General features: G+C 40.9%; 1 protein-coding gene across 1 annotated transcript in view; it reads left to right on the top strand.

Moving 5' to 3' along the window:
- PLPPR1 (phospholipid phosphatase related 1) overlaps positions 1 to 21,702 on the top strand; it is a 119,741-nt gene that overhangs the window by 79,606 nt on the left and 18,433 nt on the right. The window contains exons 3-4 of the mRNA XM_041469395.1: positions 9,460 to 9,648; positions 20,976 to 21,108. Coding sequence (XP_041325329.1) covers positions 9,460 to 9,648; positions 20,976 to 21,108 — 322 coding nt within the window. The remainder of the gene's footprint in view (positions 1 to 9,459; positions 9,649 to 20,975; positions 21,109 to 21,702) is intronic.

Below are 21,702 nucleotides of genomic sequence, written 5' to 3'. Positions count from 1 at the left end.
AGGGAAATATTCTTTTTGGTTTTTGTTATGTTGGAAAACTAACATAAGATAAAATCCTACCGACATAACTCCTGGATTCATACTTTGTAAGTAATAATTACAGTATCACTGTGGTTGTTTTTATTTTAGAGTCAGTGGAGAGGGAAAATGTTGCTATTTAAAACTGCCTTCTGGAAACACCTCCTTTCTCCAGGTCAGTAATAAGGTCAGAGTGAAAACATAGAAAATGGGTGCATGATCTGATGTCAAGAAGCAACTGATGCTTGTGAACAAATACTTGCTGAGAGGGAAGAACCCACCGTTCTTCCTGCTCATGATAATCCCCTTTGAAACTGCTGGCTGCAAATTTGCTGGTCTTAAAATAATTTTCTCCCTTTTCAGACTACACAAACCAGGAACAAAGACTTCTTTTAAAAGTCAGGATGAAGCCCACAGTAGATTATTAACAAAATTACTATTATCACCAAATTACCTGAAATTCCAGCTATATTAAAAAAGTGAGATGATGTTGTGAAAAATACAGGGGAACCCCCAAATATATTAAAAACATAAAACATTATAGGCTCTGCATGGATGTTTGGTAGTGTGGCATTTGGAATTTAATGTTGCATTAATGCCCCCTGCTGATAAGCCTTCAAAATCTAGTTTGAATCAAGCTCAGAATTTAATAGTCTTCTGCATCAGTACATACCTTATAATAAAAACAACAACAACAAAAAAAAAATCTAGCATATATCTCATTATAACTGGGTTCTTCTTAAATAGATCACATTTCTTTTAAGTCTGCTACATAACAAGGTCTTTCACAAAACCAGTAATAACAGCTGCTTAGAATTGTCCACATGAATCCCTTCTGCTCTTGATTTAGTTAAAGGTCCAATTATGTAGTATAATTGGATAGAATCTGAATGTTAAAGGAGAAAAAGAACCTTTTTATGATTATTTCATAAAGAAAGCAAATTATTGTAATGAAATACAACTTGCCAAAAAAAGAGAAATTGCAAGAAGTTGAGCAGATATTCAGAGTTGTACTAGATGATGCTGAGTCACAAAATCATTGAGGTTGGAAAAGCCCCCTAAGACCACCAAGTGCAACCATTGACCCAGCACTGCGAAGTCCATCACTAGCCCATATCCCTAACCCATGATCCTAAATTATAAGCCTTTTCATAGCTTTTATGATCTATTTTCTAAGTAAATAAAATATTTATTTAGTGTTGATTTTTACAGAGATTCTCACAGCACAGGTATTACTTGATTTCACAAGAGAGAGGAGGATCCATTTCCTCCCTCTTCAAGCCATGGGAGAAATGCTTTTCCTCTGCTGTCAGTAATTAAAAAGGCACTACTGTGCTTTATCCAGTTCCCGTCACCTGTGCTGCTGCACCTTTCCTTTGTCCATTTATCTCCCTGTTTCTCTGAGGTGCACAAAATCTCGTGCAAGTGCCCATAGCGTTGGCTGACCACCTGAAGCTTGTAAGGACATCTACCCCTGCACGTCACTACCTCTGAAGAGAGTGAGAAGACCTGATTTGTCCCTCTCCAGCATCAAAAGCTGAAATTTTCCCAGATGGAGCTGATGTAAAGAGCCTCTCCCAAGGCAGCCCAGCTCTTTGTGGTGCAGTGAGAGAAGGCTCAGGCTGTTACAGACAGAGTGTGGGTAGATGTCTCTCCTTCCTTCAGGCTGACAGTTTCAACCTGTGATCAGTCCTTGGATCATACTTACCTGTCAAGGAAAGTAGGCTTAAATTTATTACATAAGAATCACAGGTGAAAAGTAAAAGTCTTTACATGAAAAAGTTGAAAAACTTTGTTTTAAACTGAGAAACCTAGAGTAGTGTATAAAGTGCACTGAGTTATATCTGAGTTACATAAATTGAGGTAATCAAGGTGCTTCATGCTGTTGCTTATTTTATTTTCTACATATGAAAAGGTTTTACTGGTTAGAACGTTTTTATGTCTTTATGTCTGTTGCCATTGAGAGACTTGTACTGCTTTTACTGCACAGTTAGAGCTGGAGAAATCTGGATTCTTTATGTGGGTGAGCTCTTAGGTAACATTAACCTATTGCAGTGTAGCACCTCACCATTCTTCAAGGACCATTATATAAAAAAGAAGCTGAAAGAGTTTTTTACCAGACGTCAGTGTTTTTAGAGGTCATGCTACTCTAACAAAACACCTTCTGCTGAAATAAGTGCCTTAGGAAGACATTGACTCCTTTTTTTTTGTCTGAGCATGTTTTCTTCAGCCATACAAACTATACCTAATCCATACTTAATTGCTAAAATGGTGAAATAAGACAATAAGTTCATGAAATGGACTTGTAAAAGGCTCTGCAGAGACTGCTTTGATTTCTACACAGCTCCAGCTTCAAAAGCCTGTGTGCCTTAATAAACCTCTCTGGCCCCACTGCCCAGCTTGTGCCTGCACACTGAATGGACTTCAGAACTCCTGTAACAAAGCCACATCCTGTGTCAGGCTGCTGCAGACAAGGTTGCTGTGTGCCACAGTTGCATAAAAAAACTGATTTCAGAATCAGTTATATAATGTTAGGGAGATAGAACATCTTGAGGAGTGGCAGTGTAGAAAGACCATTGGATTTTATATTTAATCTGACAGTGTAAAATAAATGGTTATTCAGCATAATGAAATCATTCACTTGTATTTGTTTTACCATTATGTGGAATTCTAATAGAGGTTCGTTTTGTCTCTGTCTCTTCCATTATGCAAAATAATATTGTAATGAATAGTCCTGTATCTATTTTTTTTCCTTGTTGTTTTGCCATATTTTCATAAAAAAGGTGATTTGCTGCATTCAGTTTCTTGGCAATAATAAAAGCTTGTGCAGTCAGCCTGATCCTTATAATTCATTACAAACATTAATTTGCTGCAGTTGCAGTCTTCAGGAGCCTTTGCTGTCCAGTTCATTTCTCTTTCCGCAGACCTGGGAGTGCTGCACAAGTGTGAAGGTGAAACCTTTAAAGTTGAATCACTTGTGATAAAATGGCACACAACAGATGCTTCAAAACTGCTGTAGACTGAGGCTTTTGTTGATCCCTGAAGGGTTCATCCTGCTAATTCCCATTAACAGATAATGGGGAACAAGCATGTGCCACCCTCACACCTCAGTGTGAAATTTCAGCTGCTGGCACATCTGGATCAGACGGGCTTCTAATAAGAAGAAGTCTTCATCTTCTTTGTTATTTGTAAATACAAATTTGTCTGAAGGCATGTTCAACATTTCCTTACCACTTGACTACTACACTGTGTGAAAATGTAGATCCTCCTTAAGACGTTGTAGTAGGTCTGTCAGAACAGATGATTTCAGGAGCCTGAGAAGAATTCCCAGAGAGAATACTGTAAAAAGGCTTGGCAAAATAACTGTTTCAAGTCAAATTATCCAAATTCAGTATTTTCTAGGAGTCTGCAATTCTTCTGCCAGAAGGAACTGATTATTTAAGAAAACAAAATATAACTAAAATGTTTTTTTTTTCTTTTTCGTCAGTTACAAGCACTATGAGCTGAAGGTTGGTTTAGTAAGTAGAGATCAGCTGGCCACAACACATGTAAAAAATATTGATCCAACATGAGTTTCTGAGGCCTCATCTTAATAAGGATACTTCAGGAAACAGACATGGTACTTCTTAAATAGAGTCTTGATCTGCTTTTAGAAAGGCAGAAGTGGATCTTTGAGTTTAATAATAAATGTGATTTGTTCGGATTTGCTGTGCTTCTAACATTCCTCTGCTGCAGCTGCAAGACTGGAGTTCCCATCTCCAAGGTAAAATGGACAATCTCCCTTGACAGAGAGACACCTGGACCCATCCCTGGGCAAAACAGTCTGGGATGCATAGTTCAATATTTCTGATATTATCCAGTAGAGAGTACAGACACACCTTAACAATACCTTTCAGCAGTAACTTAGGAATTATTTCAGGACACACAGATGCCATTGCTGTTGGATGCTCCAGTGTGTCTGTTCCAAAAGTCATGCTCTCATCACCTCTCTCAAAAAAGCACACCAAATTGTTTCAGGTTTTGCGTAACAGTGGGTCACTAGAGTTTAGGCAAAGGGGAAGGTAGAAATATGATCAAAATGGGTGGAACTGTGAGCCACACCATGTGTGTCAAGGGTTGAAAACACTTCTGCAGGTTTGTAGTGCTCATGAAACTGTGGCAGTTTCAGTTAAAGAAGTGAAAACCACTGAAATTTGCTGGAAACAAACTGAGCAAGGGCATCAATAGATATCTCAATGACTATCCACTAAGGAGCACCACATGCAAAATACTGGTTTGACTTTTTCAGGAGGAATAAAAAAGTCATATTTTATGTTGCCATTTGTGTGCGAGAACAGTTTTCCAGTTTTCAGTCGTGCACATTAAAGGTGCTGTAAGATATATCACGAGTAGTCTGTGGGAAGGCTGATAAGCTGAAAGAACTTACCTATTTATGTATAAATAGCAGCAATACTGGGGGGTTTCAAGGGTACTTATATGGATTTGCAATATCACTTATATAGTGGCAAAACACACAGCAAAAGGAGATTTTTGCTGTGGCTGTGTGCCTGTCTTACAGGACAGACAGGTTGTATGGCTAAAGGGAACACCAGAAATTTTCCCACCATCTTCCTTTTCTCCATAAGTTTCTTGCTCCTCTGTTAAGAATTCTGGGGAGTCTTCAGTCTAGGCTGATCAAAATTCTCTCTCCCACAGTGTCTTCCCTCTTCCAATATTGATTTCTGTCTTTTACAGCTTTATGCCACTTTCCCAAGTGGGCTTGCCCTCTTGCTTGCTTTCTTGCAGAGCAGGGGCCTCTTTTCTGTGAGTAACAGTATCAAAAAAAAAAAAAAAAAAAAAAAAAAAAAAAAAAAAAAAAAAAAAAAAAAAAAAAAAAAAAAAAATCTCCCATTTGTGGAGGATATGGGGAAGTGCTTTGCAATGAATTATGAGAGTGCATACTTCACTCCCACTACCTGGAAGTGCAATAATTTTATTTTGATGTTAGTGCTCTCTGAGTTTTGCTGTCAGAGACTCTATTACAGTGAAGAGGAGGATTTCTGGATGTACACCAGTACCCTAGAGTTAGCGTAACTAACTGTACTGCTTACTCCAAAGATTCCCTTTCTTTATACTCAGGACACATTCTTTCATTAATACCTGACTAACTCTACACCAAACAATCACCTGTTACCCAAAGAGGATTGCAAGACTTGCTTCCTATTTCTTTAACATCGAAGAAAGTGATTTTTTGAATGCAGAGAATGCCCACAGGTTAAAGTGGAGCAAGGGTATGCAGTGACGGAAGTCTGTAAGGGCAGAACCAGTGTGGACTCTTAGAGCAGGGCAGAATTTAATGGTGTGTCAAGGGTTGGATGTTACATGCTATGTAATTAATCCATTTAAATGACTGAGGGAAAAACACACCCCAGTTGCTTAAGTCCAGCTTGTCAAGATTGATTTAAATTCAGCAGGATTTTTTAAATGAGACTGAGTCAGACACACAATTTTTCTTAACACTATGAATGAGCTTCTACAGAATCAGGACATAAGCATATGTATCTTTGAGCCTTTTCTTGTGCAGATTATTGACTAATCCAAAAAAATTTGGTCCAGAAGAAAGATAAATCTTAGCTCTGCCACAGGCTTTGCTGTGACCTGAGGGCAGTCATTTTGTCTCCTCAGCTTTTGTCCTCTCTCTGTAAAATGATGATAAGAGTATTTTCTTAACTTACAATGGAGCAGTGATGATAAATATTAAGGATTATGACATGGTTAAACACTGTGCTAATGGAGGCCATTAAGCATCTTAGACTTAGTAGCAGCCTTCTATTCATTGGCTGCCTTTCTGAAGTTATTGAGCATTTTTAATTCTTCCCCAAGTAAATTCAAGGAAATGAGTTAATAAGGATTAATAAATAAACCCTCCAAAACATTAGTGTTAAACTGCATTGTGTTTTCTAAATTACATAATGGGATGTTTTGTATCTTTAGTTTAAATCAGCCTACCTGTTCTTCTCTGCTTCCTTCAATGTTTGTAAACCTGAAAACAGGGAGAAAAGTCTACAAAATCCAGGCCCACTGATTTGGACCCCGAAGTGCTCATAATCCAGGATGTCTACAGGGCAGCTTCTGTTCTTTATCCCAGCATCCAGGGAAAGTTTATTGCCTTGCGGGGAGCCCTCCTGTCTCTGACATCCCTGGTTCTGGCCAGTCTGATCCCTTCTTGCACTTGTCATCTCACTCATGTTAAACACACATTAAATAGTTACCATCTGGAAAGGAAAAAGGGAAGGGAGAACAAAAAGAAGTTTCTGGTTGCGTTTTGGTGAGAAACTGCTTGAAGATGGGAATACTCAAGATGAGGCACAGGAAGTTGCCACACAGAAGTGGTCAGGTCTTCACTGACTGTACCAGCAGCAAAAATTTGGCTCCTGTTTGTGGTAGTGGCTGACTGTGCTTTCTGTATCTCACGTCATCCCTTGGGGTATGGTAAGGTCTGTTTAGCTGGAGGTCAAATTTCTGCTGCCTGCTGTTACTGTTTCAGTGATATGGTGGATGTCATCTACACGATATGATGTGTCCACAATTCAAATCTGTTATATGTTTTCTGGGTTTTTTCCTTTCTCAGAAGAACAAAACACAGAAGCACAGGGAGTGTGAACAGAATTGGGTTCATTATTGAGGTGTCTCAAGACCAGGCTAGAAAGTATCCCTGCCCATGGCAGGCAGATTGGAATGAGTTGAGCTTTAAGGTCCATTCCCACCCAAATCATTCTGTGATCCTGTGATTTGTGATATTCTAAGTCAATATCAATGTTGAGTCAGTCAGTCAAGATCTGTATTTTTATATGCAGGAGGGGGTTTTGTGCAGCACTGAGTCAGCATTTGACAAGGGAAAAGTCAATGTTAGTTGTGGAACTGCTGTCTAGAGACTGCATTTGTGATAAGTGACATTTTCCTCCCATATCAAAGCACCTTATTTTTTGAAAAAATATAAATAAAAATTCTCTTTTCCATATGACACCCAGAGAAGGTTCAATAACCTGCTTTGTCCAATTCCCAGTAATAGGAGAAAAAGCAGCTGTCTGTTGCATAATTTATTATTTATCATTACCTGTGTTTTCCAGCTGGGGCTGGCAACCTGAAGTATTTCTGGCAGTATGTTTGGGATAGGAAGGGTGGGTCAGATTGCTTTTGACAGCCCATATGGGGTGCTGGAACTGAGTTTAAAGACCTCTATATACAAGCATCCTGCAATCTCCAGCGTGTTTATCTGGGCATGTCAGGTAGATGGTGATAGTGTCATTGCCTTTCTCTGTGTTAATTAACAAAGCTGAGTTGCCTAGGTTGTTCAGAAAATCTATAGGTACTCAAGGAGTTAAATTCAGATGTAAATTAACTCCTCTATCCTTAGTTGTGGGACTGTGTTTGTACTCATCAAGGTTGCTGTGAAGATCTCTGGGGAATACACAGAGCATCTTGCTTTATGTTTGTTAAAAAAATTTATTCTGGGCAGGTATGTGGTCTTGAAAATAATACATACACAAAATGAGACGGTTAATTTTAAAGATAAAAAATCGGGAATGGAATGTCACAACTATGGCTTCACTGTGATGTTCTTTTAAGTCTGTCTTACAAGTCTGTCTTACACAGGTAGCTTGTGTAACTCCATCCTTGGAGATGTTCAGAAATCCATCTGGGCATGGTCCTGGGCAACCGACTAAGGTGTCCCTGCTTGAGCAGAGGAGGGTGGACTAACTAATCCCCAAATCACCTCAACCACTTAGGGGTTCTTTGGTCTTCTACTTTCATCAATTACTAATCTGATTTCATTATTTTTTTCTAATTTTAACCCAGCTCTTACTCAGATAAACAATTGCTTTAATGGCTGGCTGTGTGTGCAGAGATGTGCCAGAGGAGTGCATTAATAGCTTCAAGTGTATCTTTGAGATGGAATTGCTAAAATTAATTTTCAGAGGTCTTACAATAACCTTGCAGCAATACAGTTTTCTTGCAGAGTTCCTGGAGGCAAAATACTAAAACCAGGACCAGGTTACTTTTTTATATGGTGTGTCTAGATAACTTGTATAGTTGTAATGACAAAAATAGTTGCATAGTGACATCTTCTGTAATAGTGGCACTAGTCTCCATAAAGAGGATTTTTAATCGGATCCTGTAGTCACAATTTGAAATCATAGGATTTGAGTTGGAAGGAACTTTCAGAGGCCAGCTAGTCCCCCCCCTGTGCAATGAGCAGGAACACCTTCCACTAGACCAGGTTGCTCAAAGCCTAGTCCAACCTGACCTTGAGTACTTCCAGAGATGGGGTATTCATATTCATCACCTCTCTGGGCAATCTGTGTCGTTTTTTTACTACCTTCATTGTAAAATACATCATCCTTATGCCTAATCCGAATCGACCCTCTTTTAGTTTTAAAACCATTACCCCCAAAAAAAAAAAAAAAAAAAAAAAAAAAAAAACAACAAAAAAACAAAAACCACCCAGTTATAAATCAATAATACTATTTTTGTCTTGTATGAGGACTGTCATGCGAGATTTTCTTTGCAGTGTGGCAGAGGGAGAACAAGAATTAGTAAATCTGCTTATTTTCATGAGGTGAGGTTGTGGTGACGTGTTGCTGAAACAGTGTGGGAAGCTGATCCTGTGGATATAAACAAAAAAAGTGGACTGCTGAGCTTCCAACCAACCCATTTAGGAGCCATGAAGTGTGAAAAGAGAGACCAGAAAGGCTCCTTGCAGTTCATATCTGTGATATAAATGCAGCTTCAGACTCAAGCCGGTTTTTTCAAATTGGCTGTGGTGGAGTGGGTAAGTCAGGCAATGAGTGCACTGAAGTCCCCACAGGTTGCTTGGAGATTTCTGAGTAGACTTCTAAAGCTTTACTCATAAAGAAGCAGCTCCAGGGAAAGGTGAGTGGCAGGAAAGCCTCCTCTGGATGCCTCTTCATCTGGGACAGACAGAGGGCCCGTCTGAATTAGCACGACGTGCACGTTCTCCAGCACGGGCTTGCAGCTGCAGCGGGGAGCTCTTTTGGCTTTAGCTTCCTCTAGGCTTTGTAGCAATCCTTTCCCACTCGCTGCCGCTGAGCGCAGGTTTTCTCTGTGGCTGCTGCCGTCTCCTGCCCCGCTGCCATCGATCCCCCCGCGTTGACGCTCGCATGCCCTCTGCTAGCGCGGCGCTGCCCGGGCTCCCGCACCCTGCGCGGACCCGCTCCTCTCTGAGACGTTCATTGGCGTCGTTCGCCAAAAGGTTTATGTAACAGATGTTGCAAAGCAAAGGCGCAGAAACACACGCACACGCTCACACAGCATTATGGCAGGGGTTGTCAGAGTGACGGTGAAGGGAGGATGGTCCGCAGGACTGGAGTAGCTCGCAGGCACAGCTGCATCTGTTCAAAAAGCAACTAACGCCTCTCTGTGACTATGCTTTATTTTCAGCTCGTCATCATGGCTGGGACTGTTCTGCTCGCCTACTACTTCGAGTACACTGACACTTTTCAGGTGCATATCCAAGGTTTCTTCTGTCAGGATGGCAGTTTGATGAAACCGTACCCTGGGACAGAGGACGAGAGCTTCATTTCACCGCTTGTGCTGTATTGTGTGCTGGCTTCAACTCCAACAGCGATTGTGAGTATGAGGAATTATCTGAAATCCCCATGACCGCCTCATAAATAATAACAATAGTCCTGTGATATCTTTGTCCCCTCGCCTCTCTGCTCGGCTGTAATTGATTTACACTTAGCAGGATCTCTGTTTTGCCTCAGACTAATATGATCTTCATCAGTTATCTCCAGAAGTAATTATTCTGAGATAATCACAATGCAAGACTGAGGGTTAAAGCTTGTTAAACCTTTTACAATAGCTTGCTTACTTCACTGATTAGTTGTGAATTTCCTGGGCTCCAGAGAGGCTCTAATGCAAAGGTTATGTATTACTGGAAATAAGAAAACAGGACAAAGCTGAAGTAAAATCCAGGTCAGATGTGCAGCATATCCAGGATTATTTCCTGCTATATTAAAAGGACTGTTGAATGGCCTTAAAAGGCTTAGATGAGGAGAAGGATGCTAAATACAAAGAAAAATATGAATGCTGTTTTCTTCTTTTTTAATAGTTTCTTTGTTTCTGATAGTCACAAAACTTTTTTCTAAATCTGATTTTATTCACTATTCAGTCAGTAAACTGCAATGTAGCTGTTCTATGCAGATAAAAATATTCAAGTAGCAGAGTACATACAATGCCAAACAATTTATTGCAGTCACTGGCTACCAAAGCTTCAGCCCTTTTCCATTTTCCATACAGAAAGTTGCATATTTCACCAACAGCCCCAGCTTTGCTGAATTTGTACTTACATTGATAAATTCCTGTCAGATTCTGTTTATGGACTTTTGTTGTATTTCTTTCTCTTTATTTCTTCCCTGTTAGTATTTATTTCTTTTATTAATTTTGCTTTTCATCCCTTTCAAAAATTGATTAAAGCTGTACATTACGTATTCATTTTTAAATAGTGAGTGCTTCACCGTAGTCTAAGTTTTGTTCTGAAGTAATTTTAGTGCCTCAAATCATGTTCTTGTCACAGAGTGTGGTAAGAAGTGTGAAAGGGATCTGCAGAAGAGCCTATAGGTTTTGGTACAGGACACCTTCTGAAGACAACCAGGTGTTTTGAAGTGGATTACATCATAAGTTTATTAAAAACATCTGCAGTAACAGAGTTATTTTATTGTTGCATGTCAAAGCTTTCATTTTACTTTCTGCTGCAATGATAGATTATTTGAAAATAAAAAAAACCTGACCAAAACAAAACAAAACAAAGAAAACCCCAAACCCCCACAATTTGGACCTCCCCTATCAACATAGTGCCAATGTTCAGGGATGTAGCTTTCACAGGTGCTTTCTGTAAAGTTAGATGGTGGGTCACAGCCATGCCTTGATTCCAGACATTAGTGGGTGGTTTGTCCCTTGATTACTTGATACAGTGTTGGGTAATGAGTGTTGCTGTTTATTTGGATCTTCTGTTTAAATCCTTGGTCTGCCAATTTTTTATGCTAACCTTTCAAATTTTGCTGCCCTGGATCAGCATTTTCTTTGCTTTTTAGTAACCAAGAAGCTTTTCTTAATTACTATTCTTTATGAAAAGCTGAGTTGGAATCTTGACTTGGCAATGCTGGGTCAATGATCAGACTTCAGGATCTTAAAGCCCTTTTCCAACATGAGCAATTCTGTGATTCTTTGAATAGTGTTTTATTTGTAGTTTCCATAGCCCATGTTAAACACAAAGAGTGAAAGGCTGTAATGAATGCCAGGTAAGATTGTTGTGTGATGAAGAGTACTTCAGCACCGTGCTGTGTGGAGCTGGACTCTGAGCTAGCACATCCCATGCAAACTGTGCAGGAATGCTAGCCTGGGTCCACAAGGACAGTCATCACCCTGGGTGAATGGATCCAGGGCTGGTTTAACTGGTGAACTCTGCCTTTTGGGCTGTGCTGTGCTGTTGCACTGGACACATTGCTCCACACAGAGAAGACATGGTCGGGGTCAACACAGGGGTCTTAGCACTGTGCTTAGCACCAGTGATCTCTAGATACAACCTCAAGGAGACAGCAGGTCAAATTTCCCTGGCAAAGCATTTTTTATCCACTTTTATGCAGTATTTATTAATGCATTGTTTAATCAATTTTTTTAATTAGTTGTATTGTTATATTGTACCATTAATACATAATTCAAGTATTTAATGTTCTGTTACTTAATATCAGGTTAATCTTCAACCAGGGCATATGTCAGAGGTTTTTCTGTGCTCCTGACTGGTGCTCATCACAAGGTCTATATAGGAGTAGCTAATTTTATTTCTCATTCCCACCTTTTCCTGAGAGTCCTTCTTCTCTTTGCACAGCATTTTCTCACTTTGCTTTGGCTTGTAGCTGATTCTGCAGACCAAATTTTGGCAATGGTCATCAATAAAAAGTTTATAAATGAGACAGAAAGCAAGCTCAGATTCTCCCTAAACTCTGTATTGCACTTCCCTGCTGGTTAGTCCACTCAGAATGTGCGTATCCTCATCTGCCATCCTGTGCCCAAATGGGTGCTGCCTCTCATTCAGCCTGTCCACAGCCTGGGAAGAGATATTTGATACAATCAAATGTCAGGCATTTCAGTACAAGGAGCAAATGCAACCATTCCTATTTAGACCGTGACGATTTGTACTCTTTAAAAAAACTCTGCAAAAACCTCCACACAAACAAAAGAACCCACACAACTGTGCATCGTGGCAGGGAGTGCTGTGTGCATTCACTGTCACTTAAGTTGCAGGTTCACTCCCTACACTTTGCTCTCAGGAGGAATCACCAACATTGTGCAGCTCCCCCACCAAGACATGACTTAAGTCAAAGGTAATGCCATTACCTTTGCAATTACTTGTTTTTCCTCTGCACAACACTTACTGCTTCACTTCCTAATGGCAGAACGGTTGATTTGGAAAATGGTTGGTTTGATGTGGTGGCAAATTTGATCTGTGTTTATTTCATATTACCACTGTCCTGACACCTTGTGACATGAGACGAGTGGTTATTGGTGGAAGCCAGCAGCAATAAGATATGAGCTCAGAGTAAAATCTAAAAGGGCTTCTGGAGCTGTGGAAGGTATTCCAGTGATATGTACAAGCTTCCTCATCTGAGACACAAGCAGCATTAAATGCAGTCCTGTGTGCATGGGTCTGGGGAGGACTCAAAGCCATGATTTCAGCACCGCTTTGAGGTGTTACAGTGCTTGCAAGCCAAAAGGGAACATCTTTGTGAACTTAATGGAGTATCTTTGTGTCTCTGTCATTTGGCTGCAACACTGGGCATGGGGGAAACAAATGCATGTGTTTTATTTCTGAGAGCACTTTGCAGAAGAGCTGCTGTGGGTTGGTGCCATTGTATCTGCATTTCCCTGCAGTTTTAGTGGAAAAATAAATGTGACTGGCCTGGTTTTATGCAGTTTTATTCGTTGTTTTTGAAACATTTCTCTAAAAATATTCTGGGATGACTCCACCACATTCATCAGTGTCCCTGAAGACTAGCTTTCCCTGTTATGAGGTTACTGCAAGGCAGCCAATTCCCCAGCTGGCACTGAACAATCCTTCCAGAGTTCAGCACTGCTGCATGCTCTGCTCCATCCAATGTGATTTATTTACCCACCCGAGAGAAGCAGAGAGGCTTAGGAACTGAGCCAGCTCACTGAAATGAATACTGAACAGTGGCAGAAAGCTTCAAGGGCACTGTTCTCACTGTTCTTCATTACCTTAAAGTGAATAGAAAGTGCCACTACCATTTTCACACAGACTTTTGTTTCTTTCCTTCTGTTTCCAGGTGGGAAGTAGCAGCCTAGATGTAATCTGTTAACTGTCCAGTGCTATTAGTTTGTGCAAAGGAGTATTTGTTGTCAGATAATGTTGAAATCAGTCAAACAAAACCTGATTATGAATTACAATGTTGATCTGAAGTAGGAGGAAATTGTTCCAGCTTCTCTCTACAATCTGCACTTACCTCTCAAACTTCAGAAACATCCTTCTTCTCAATGGTTCTCCTGTTCTGTCTTGATTCCTTGGCTTTGCCTTAGCACAGCCATGTTATTACAGTGATTTATTTCTGTAAGAGAGGCCAGGGAATCTCTGCCTGTCATGGCTGAATCCCCTGTGGCTGCTCAGCATCAGACGCCAGGAGAACCAAGAACGTCTGACGCAGCTCAGAGCTCTGCTACAGCAGCTTCTTCCTACTTCTCCAGGCAGGAATCACCAGGCTCTGCTGGCAATGGTGCTGCCAGAAGGCACAGACTGCTGTGCCACAGCCTTCTCCCCACCACGCTTCACTCTGTGCTGGCACAGCCAGCTGTGTCCTCTGCCAGTGGTGACTTGCCTTCCTCTCCTGGACTCTTGCCAGGCCTTGTGAGGTGGTGAATGAGGAGCTGGCTTACAAAGGAGCAAGGCAAAGGTGTGCCCTGTGTAAATGTTTATATTCTGCTGTTTGCACACCATTCTGGAAGAATAAATACGCTTTCTTGGTTTGGTGCAACGCTTTCAGGCACTTCTGACAGTGTCTCTGGGACCCCGTGGTGGTCCCAGCCACAGGCCAGTTTGTGAGGAACAATGCAGGGCTGTGAAAAATGTGTATTCTCTTCATTAGAACTTCAGTATAATTATTTTAGACAGTTTTACCACAGTGTATTACATTTTTGAGCTCAACTCTAAAACAGTTTTGGGTTTTGAGCAGGCTAGAATATAAATTGTGGATTTCAACGCTTTTGACTTAAAAAAGAGAAACAAAACAACAAAGCAATTTTCTTGTTCTGGAAAACTACTTGCAACTGTTCTTTGCTATTGTTTTCATTCAACAACAACAGTCACCCACTCCAAAACAGAATGAGGTGAGTAATTGAATGCAGATTGAACCCATTGAGTTTCTGTCCTTGGAAAATTAAAAGTGAGCTGTCATTGCAACATTCAGCTGAAGACACTGTTTCATTGCCTTGTATAGTTTTGCAAAATACAGTGTTGATTCCTGGGTCCTGTCCAGGGTGTGGTGGACAAAGACAAGAGAGTGTCTGAGGGAGGTCTCAGCTGGTCCCTGTCCTCAGGAATATCAGTGATAGTGATCTTATCAGGGAAAACCTCTGCCTACCGGGCAGGCTTGGGTCAGGGCCCTGTCTGTGGATCACAGTAGAAATCCTGTGTCCTGGGGAGGATGTTGAGGCAGACCTCAGCCACCCTTTGCTTTCTGAGCTGCCCTTCCCCAATACAAATGTTGCTAAGTGTTCGCCACCTGTGTTTGACCATGGAGTGTCTCAGCTTCACAGCGTCAATACTGGGTCCTGAGGGTAGCAGATAGGATGGCAGATCAATATTCCTCAGGGGCTAAGGCTAAATGTGAGGGAGATCTAAGGAATTAAGGAATTCTCAGCAGTAAGTGAAAGTCAATATAAGCCATGTTCTTAGTGGGGACTGTGGAGAAGAGGGAAAGAGACTGTTCAGATCACAAGAGGCAGCCTTGCAAGGGACACCAGCTTCAAAAACTGAAATGGATTAAAAATTAGGCAAACTTTAACAATGAGAATAGGCAAGCATTGAAGTAGGCGCTGTGGGCTCTCCATTCTTGAAGTCATGAGCTCCCGCACAGAGCCTGAAGAACATCCCTATCCTGACTGCAGCTGTTATAATAGAAACCTCAGAGACACCACAGTGCAAAAGGGCAGAACTGCTTTTGGTCCCGCTCAAGCCCGTGCTGATGAAACACCCTCTGGAACATTTTGCAAAGGTCACCTTTTGGTGAAGGGTCCTGCTTCTGCCAGGAAAAGTGTGTGTAGTCATGCTGAAACTGGCTGATTGCGGTTGAGAGCCCCACAGCCCTCATCTACTGCTATTCTCTGTTTTCGGGCACTCTGCATGCAGCTTGTCTCACAGCCAGTGACTTTCTCATATCCTCTCCTCCCCTTGGCTGCTGTTTGAATGCTGGAGACTTGGTTAACTTGGTTCTTTCTATTTGGACATTAAAAATGCAGCCGCACGCATCCTTGCACAGGATTTGGGAAATGTCATATGGCTTGCTGAAACCTGCCCAGAGCTGAGAGCAATGATATCCCAGGATCTAAGTTCAGGTTTTTTTGCTGCAGAGATTTTTGTGTGTTGCAGCATGTTCCCTGGGTGTGATTTCAGTGTAGAAAGTGGAAAAAGGAGTGACTGTGTCACAAGGGTGCTGTTAGAGTAAACAAGTTGAAGGATTTAAAAGCTCACAGAAGTCAGAATAATGTTAATTTAATACCTAGGAAAGACAGATAGGTTATGTCCGCACTTCACATGATTCTCCCTAATCTAGGAACTCCGTTGTCTTCCTGGGATGGGAAATAACATCACTTGTACTTTTTCATTAAAAGCAGCAGACGGGACTACTTTCACAGAGAGACAGACTTGAGGCAGTCCCAAACTGTGGGCACAGTGGTGCATCCTGCATCTCTCCCATGTACCTTGGCTGGTGCTCCTCCTTCTTTATCCGTGTGGAATTGCAGCTGAAATTAAGACAGTGGGAACTTCTACACAACCCCAGTGTTCACTGGAAGTGTGAAAAAATTACAAAAATAGTGTTTTCACGTTTGTTGTGAGTGAGTGAGTGAGTGAGTGAGTGAGTGAGTGAGTGAGTGAGTGAAGGGGAGGCAGGAGGGCTGTGAGTGTCACCAAAACTACAGGAAAAATAAAAACTCTCCAATAACATTTTTAGTGTTAGAGAATCAAGGCATTACTTTATTTCTGACTGGGATGCTGTTCTGCCCAGGATGTGCAACAGAAATAACTTCATCCTCACGTAGGCCAAGTGCGCAGAGAAAATCATTCCATACCACAAGTATTTTATGATATTTTTCACAAACTTTATATAGTCAAAACCCATAGATATTCATTGCTTTAATGTTAATTGGTTACATAGTTCTTATTCTTTGGTTTCCTATTACTTACAGATATTTTCACCTCTGGTGCTAAGTAGGTCCTTATTCTTCTCTCTCCTGCAGACCAGGGGTATTGTTTGGGTTGATGGTCTATTAATGGCACTTGATGACCACTGATGGCTGTTACCTTTGGTGTATCTTCTGTTCTCCTCCCAGTCTGTAGAGACTTTAAGCTCATCAGGCCTTCACCTGGTGGAACAATGCCCTAAAGGAAAGAGGAAATAAACCCTAATTCCCTTGCCTTGGGGCAAAGGTGAACATCTGTTGGACTTGATGATATCAAAGGTCTTTTCCAACCTAGCTCATTCTGTGAAAAATGAACAAAGTTATAAAATAAAAAAAAATTATCATTAGAATATTTTCCAACATGGGGTGCAGCCTCTGCCAGCAGCAGTGGGACAGCAAGGAGGCACTCAGGGCAGATCCCACTGGAGAAGTGAGGTGAGCAGCTGGAGTTGCAGTGAATCTGTAGTGGGTTTTCAAAGGGAAGAAAACAGAGGTGAGACTGGGGCAGCATGACTGAAGCACAGGAGGAACCAGATTGTGGCACTCTACATGGAACAGGAGTTTGGAGAAACATGACTAAGGAGAAATACTTTGGCTACTGGAGAAGTAAACAAAAGCATGGCAGGGGAATGAAGAAGGGATGCAGTCCTCACCTTTGCTACAGCATTTGAACTGAGGTACAAGGCCAATGTCCTTTACTGAGAAAAACTGATAAAAGGAACAAAGGGGGTTAAAAGCTGGGCCCATCTGTGCCTGTCAGCACCATCAATAATTATTCTTCTAAATTTAATACAACCCTTCAAATCAGCTCCTCAGCCTTGCCCCACTGCACAATTACTGCAGGACAGCAGCTCAAATGTCCCACTGTTCTGCAGCCTCCTCTCGGTTGTACCAGAGAGACATTCCTGGATAGTATATTTTAGTTCATCCTCACAGAAACTGGTCTTCTTGATGTTCACTTTTTTTTTTTTTTTTTCCCCAAACAAAGTTGTGCAAATGATGCTTTGTGTGAGCTTATCAGAAAGTGCCACAGGAAGAAAAAAAAAAAAAAAAGATTCCATGTCCTTTTAAAAGCAATAGTTCCACTATTTTGTTGATTAAATTGATAATTAAATTTACGAACTGTCAGTAATCTGTACAGGAGTGCAGGGAGTATCAGGCACTAATGCTGTGCTGAGAACTTGAAAGGGGAAGATGAGATGTTTCACTGTCTGAAAATGTCAGCTGAAGGACTATCATAGATAAAAGATTGTTGAAGAGGAAAATGGACAGATAATTTTATCATCTGCTGGGTCAGGATGAGCCAGGAAATAAGTAAAGTGTGTGCAGCAGAGGGCTTTGAGAGCTGTACATTGAGGGGCGAGTATTTGGTGACACTGCCAGTAATGGGAAGGCAGGGAAAATTGAAGAAGTTTTCTCGCTGGAGGGGTTGAAATCAGCAGAGGAAAAATGCCTGCTGGGTAAGTACTTCTAATCATACTGGGGCTTTGGGTCATCCTTGTATTTTTATCTGGTAGTCATAGGAAATGGAATGTGAGCAAGAGTTCTCAAGCAATATGTCCTCAGTGTAGATGAGCTATTTTATTCAGGAAACCAAGAACAAAAACACAATCAGGGCACTACTTTTGCTTCCCTATTACCTACACCATGCCAGACTGCAGATCACTTGTGCTTTCAATCCAGTGCAATTCTCCTGACATTTCTACTGCCTAATTAAGCCAGTATGATACAGAAGTTCATTAGCCTTGCATTGTTTTCCCAAACAGAAATAAAAGTGGTTTGCTTGCTGTTTTGTTTTTCAACCCATATTTAGGTGCAGAGTCTATATTTAGATGTCAGCTATAGAACTGATTGGTAACCATTCCTGAAGTGCTGATTCTGTTTTGGCAGGAGCTGAGGTACTCAGTAGTGCTGGTGATTGATTCTGGGAGGCCAGCTGGAGAACTTGGCTGGATGTGGACCTGCTTGTGCAGCATCATCACAGTTTAAATCACGAGAATCACTGGAGTTACTTGATTTCAAAATGCATGGGGAAAAAAAAAACAAACAAACAAGTTCTTTGAGAGCTAGACCACATTCAACTGTGCACAGACAGATCAGCTTTCAGAATCAGGTGTCCAATTGCCCACTGAATTTTTTGGAAACATCAAGGCTGACTTTCTAGAGAGCCCATATTAAGCATATTAGAAAACAAATTTCAGCAACTAAATTTAGTGCCAGAGATGACATGACAAGAATGGTACAGTTATGTTGAATCACTTTGTATCTCCACACAAACATAGCTTTATTGCCATATAGCTAAACTCTGTATTAAACCAAAGGCAGTATTCATTTTTAAAAATCAAATTTTGAACTGTTATGCTGTAGGAAATCTGGGATAATTCTGCTTAAATCAGTGGAATGGAACTGAACAGATTTATAGCCTGGCAAAATTTACTCCTAAATCTAAGAAGAACTAATCTATGCACATGGGAGTTGCTAGGAGTATGCCAGACAGCTAGATTTATAGAAACAAAGATGGGGATTGAAGCTGGAAAATACTCCATTAACTTCTGAGGTAAAGGAACTTTAAAGATGGATGTATAGTTACAGGAGGACTGTTAGTAAGTTTTATGACTAAGTCTCTCATATTTGAAAAGTTTAGGATATTTTAAAGTCGAGTAGCCCCTGTGTTCACAGAGTAGAATTCCCTCAGGGTGTGAATCATCTCTCAGTGTGTATGTACAACCCTGAGCAGAGAGAGAGCCAAAGCAGTAATTCAAACTTCTGAACATTGTAATAACTCAAATAATAAATGGGTTGAAACAGAGTGTCACTTTCAAACTGCTTTAGTGCAGATGGTCTTTTTCTTAATTTCCAGCCCCATCGTTAGTGAGCTGAGCTTATTGAACTGCTTGCCAATTCTGTTAAGAGCAGATGGAGTGAAACGGGATAAAGGCAATATTTCAGTGCAGCTCCCATGCATCAGCTCCCCTCCAGATGCCATTATCGACATGCATTTTACAGCTCCACAGCTCTTGCCATCAGCGGGTAGAATTATAAAGAGGTTGAGCCTACTTGGCTTGAATGTCAATAATCAATAAGGACACTCATCTGGCTTAATAAGGATAAATTGTTGCCCTTGAAACAACACACCATTCCAGCAGTCAGAGTGAACTAAGGTGACTTCCTTGACATTTATACTAACTCCGGGTGTCTGTGCCACCCGTGTGTGTGTACACAAACACTTCTGTTCTGTATTTCTCTGACTGTTCCCTAACACTATGGATTCTCTTGTGTATGTCCTGCAATAATGCATTAAATTAATAATCTTGAGTGCTTCCCCTTAAAAGCTCATTTCTTCCACATCAGGCAGTTGTGGGGTTTTTTTTTATTTTAAAGACTTTACTTAGAAACTCTGTCTTTCTAAAAGGGTCCCAGTTTCCCTTTCTAAAGCCTGCTGACAGAACATGATAGGTGATATTTTCAGAGGTTCCTGCTGTGTGTGGATCATCATTGCCTCTAAAGCCTGTGATTAAATTCTGTCCAGCTTTAGTGAGGGTAGATAGGCCTCAGTGCAACAGAAGTAAATTAGTTCTAAGTGCTTAAGAAATTATCCTACTCCTATGGGAAGCAGCTATTACATTTATAGAAAGCATGAATGTTAAGATCATACAAATATATGTAATACATAAGCACAACTAACATTATGATCAGTGGTTGTGTGGAGACTTCATTTTTGATAACAGAACATTTAGACAAATATTGCTCTTTCTCACAGTGTTTTAATAACAACAATCCTTGGCTGCTACCACTATTTCTGGTCTGTTATTACCAAAAGTCCTTGGTTGGCTCCACAGCCATCCAGCTGTCAGTGTTTGAGACATATACATTACCCTCTTATCTTCTGGGAATCGAGAGCTCAAAAAGGATCTCACTTTGAACCCATGTTCTGAGGATCACAAGAGAGTGGGCTGCAGTTATGGTAATCTTCTACTCTGGGCACAATTCAAGTTAGTAGCTTTTTTTGAAAGTTGAACAACTAAAATATTATTTCACTTGGGTTATTATTCACACAAGAAAAATAAGTTTCCAAGGCTGTTAGTGAAAAAACAAATCCTCATTAGACAGCAGAATTTCTGTGAACAGACAGTGTCTCTGATATGCTCAAGAGGGGCTTAGTCCAGGTGCAGCTTATCAAGGCCAAGACTTAATGAGCATTTCTCAGCTCACAGTGCAGCCAGGGGAAGGGGAGAGATGCACCACCATAATCTTCCCCATGAGTGAAGTCAGCCTCTCTGGGTCTCTCTACCACTGAGTGAAGGAATGATCCCTCCCCAGGGTGGGAGTTGGGTGTGTGTCAGTCATGCTGAGCCCCACAGTGCAAGTGCAGTGTCCCCAAAAAGGGCTGTGTAGCACTGTCTGTGAGCTGGAACTAGACACCCATGTTTCAATGTTTGCTCATGTAATTTTTAACCTTCTGTTTCTTTATCTTTCCTTGGCAGATTTTTATTGGTGAGATATCCATGTATTTCATAAAGTCAACCCGAGAAACCCTCATAATCCAAGAGAAAACTATTTTGACTGGAGAGTGCTGTTACCTGAACCCACTGCTTCGAAGAATAATACGTTTTACAGGTAAGCATCCTGTGCACTGCAAGCTTGGACCCTGCTTGCACCAAACCAGGATGAAACACGCTGACAAAGTACATCACAAAATTAATTAAGCTGTGAAATCTTTGCAGGCATCTTCCACCTTAGAGGGATAGTCCCCTCTGGATTTCCAAGGTAACTTTAAAAATTTGCCATATCATGCTGGCTGGAGCTGGTTTAGATCATATTCTGCTGAGCTTAATGCTTTTTTGAGACCCTTAAAGAAAGGTTTTACCAATCAAATCCTTATATGAATAAATTCATCATTGCTAGTTTATGTGAGCTACCCATTTTAATTACAAATTTGTCCTCACCAGCTCATCTATCTGGCATTTTTCTTTTCAGCTCTAATTTCAACATCCATAGCTCTGCCACATAATGTTCAGCTGAGCACAACGTAAAAAGCCCAGAGCTCACTTCAAAATAATAATATTATTTTCATTGTATTTGCTTTTTCTTAGAGCTTTCATTGAGTTAATTGCTGAGAAATGAAGTTCTGTCATTAAACCATTAGGAAGTTGCTTTTTATGGTGCTTGCAAACCGCTTTACCTTCTTCACTCTGTTGATGGGTCCCCAGT

Source organism: Pyrgilauda ruficollis, unplaced genomic scaffold, assembly GCF_017590135.1.
Source record: "Pyrgilauda ruficollis isolate IOZ18807 unplaced genomic scaffold, ASM1759013v1 scaffold231, whole genome shotgun sequence".
NCBI classification, from domain to species: Eukaryota; Metazoa; Chordata; class Aves; order Passeriformes; family Passeridae; genus Pyrgilauda; species Pyrgilauda ruficollis.
The sequence above is the reverse complement of the archived record's forward strand: the minus strand, read 5'-3'. Positions and strand labels throughout refer to the sequence as shown.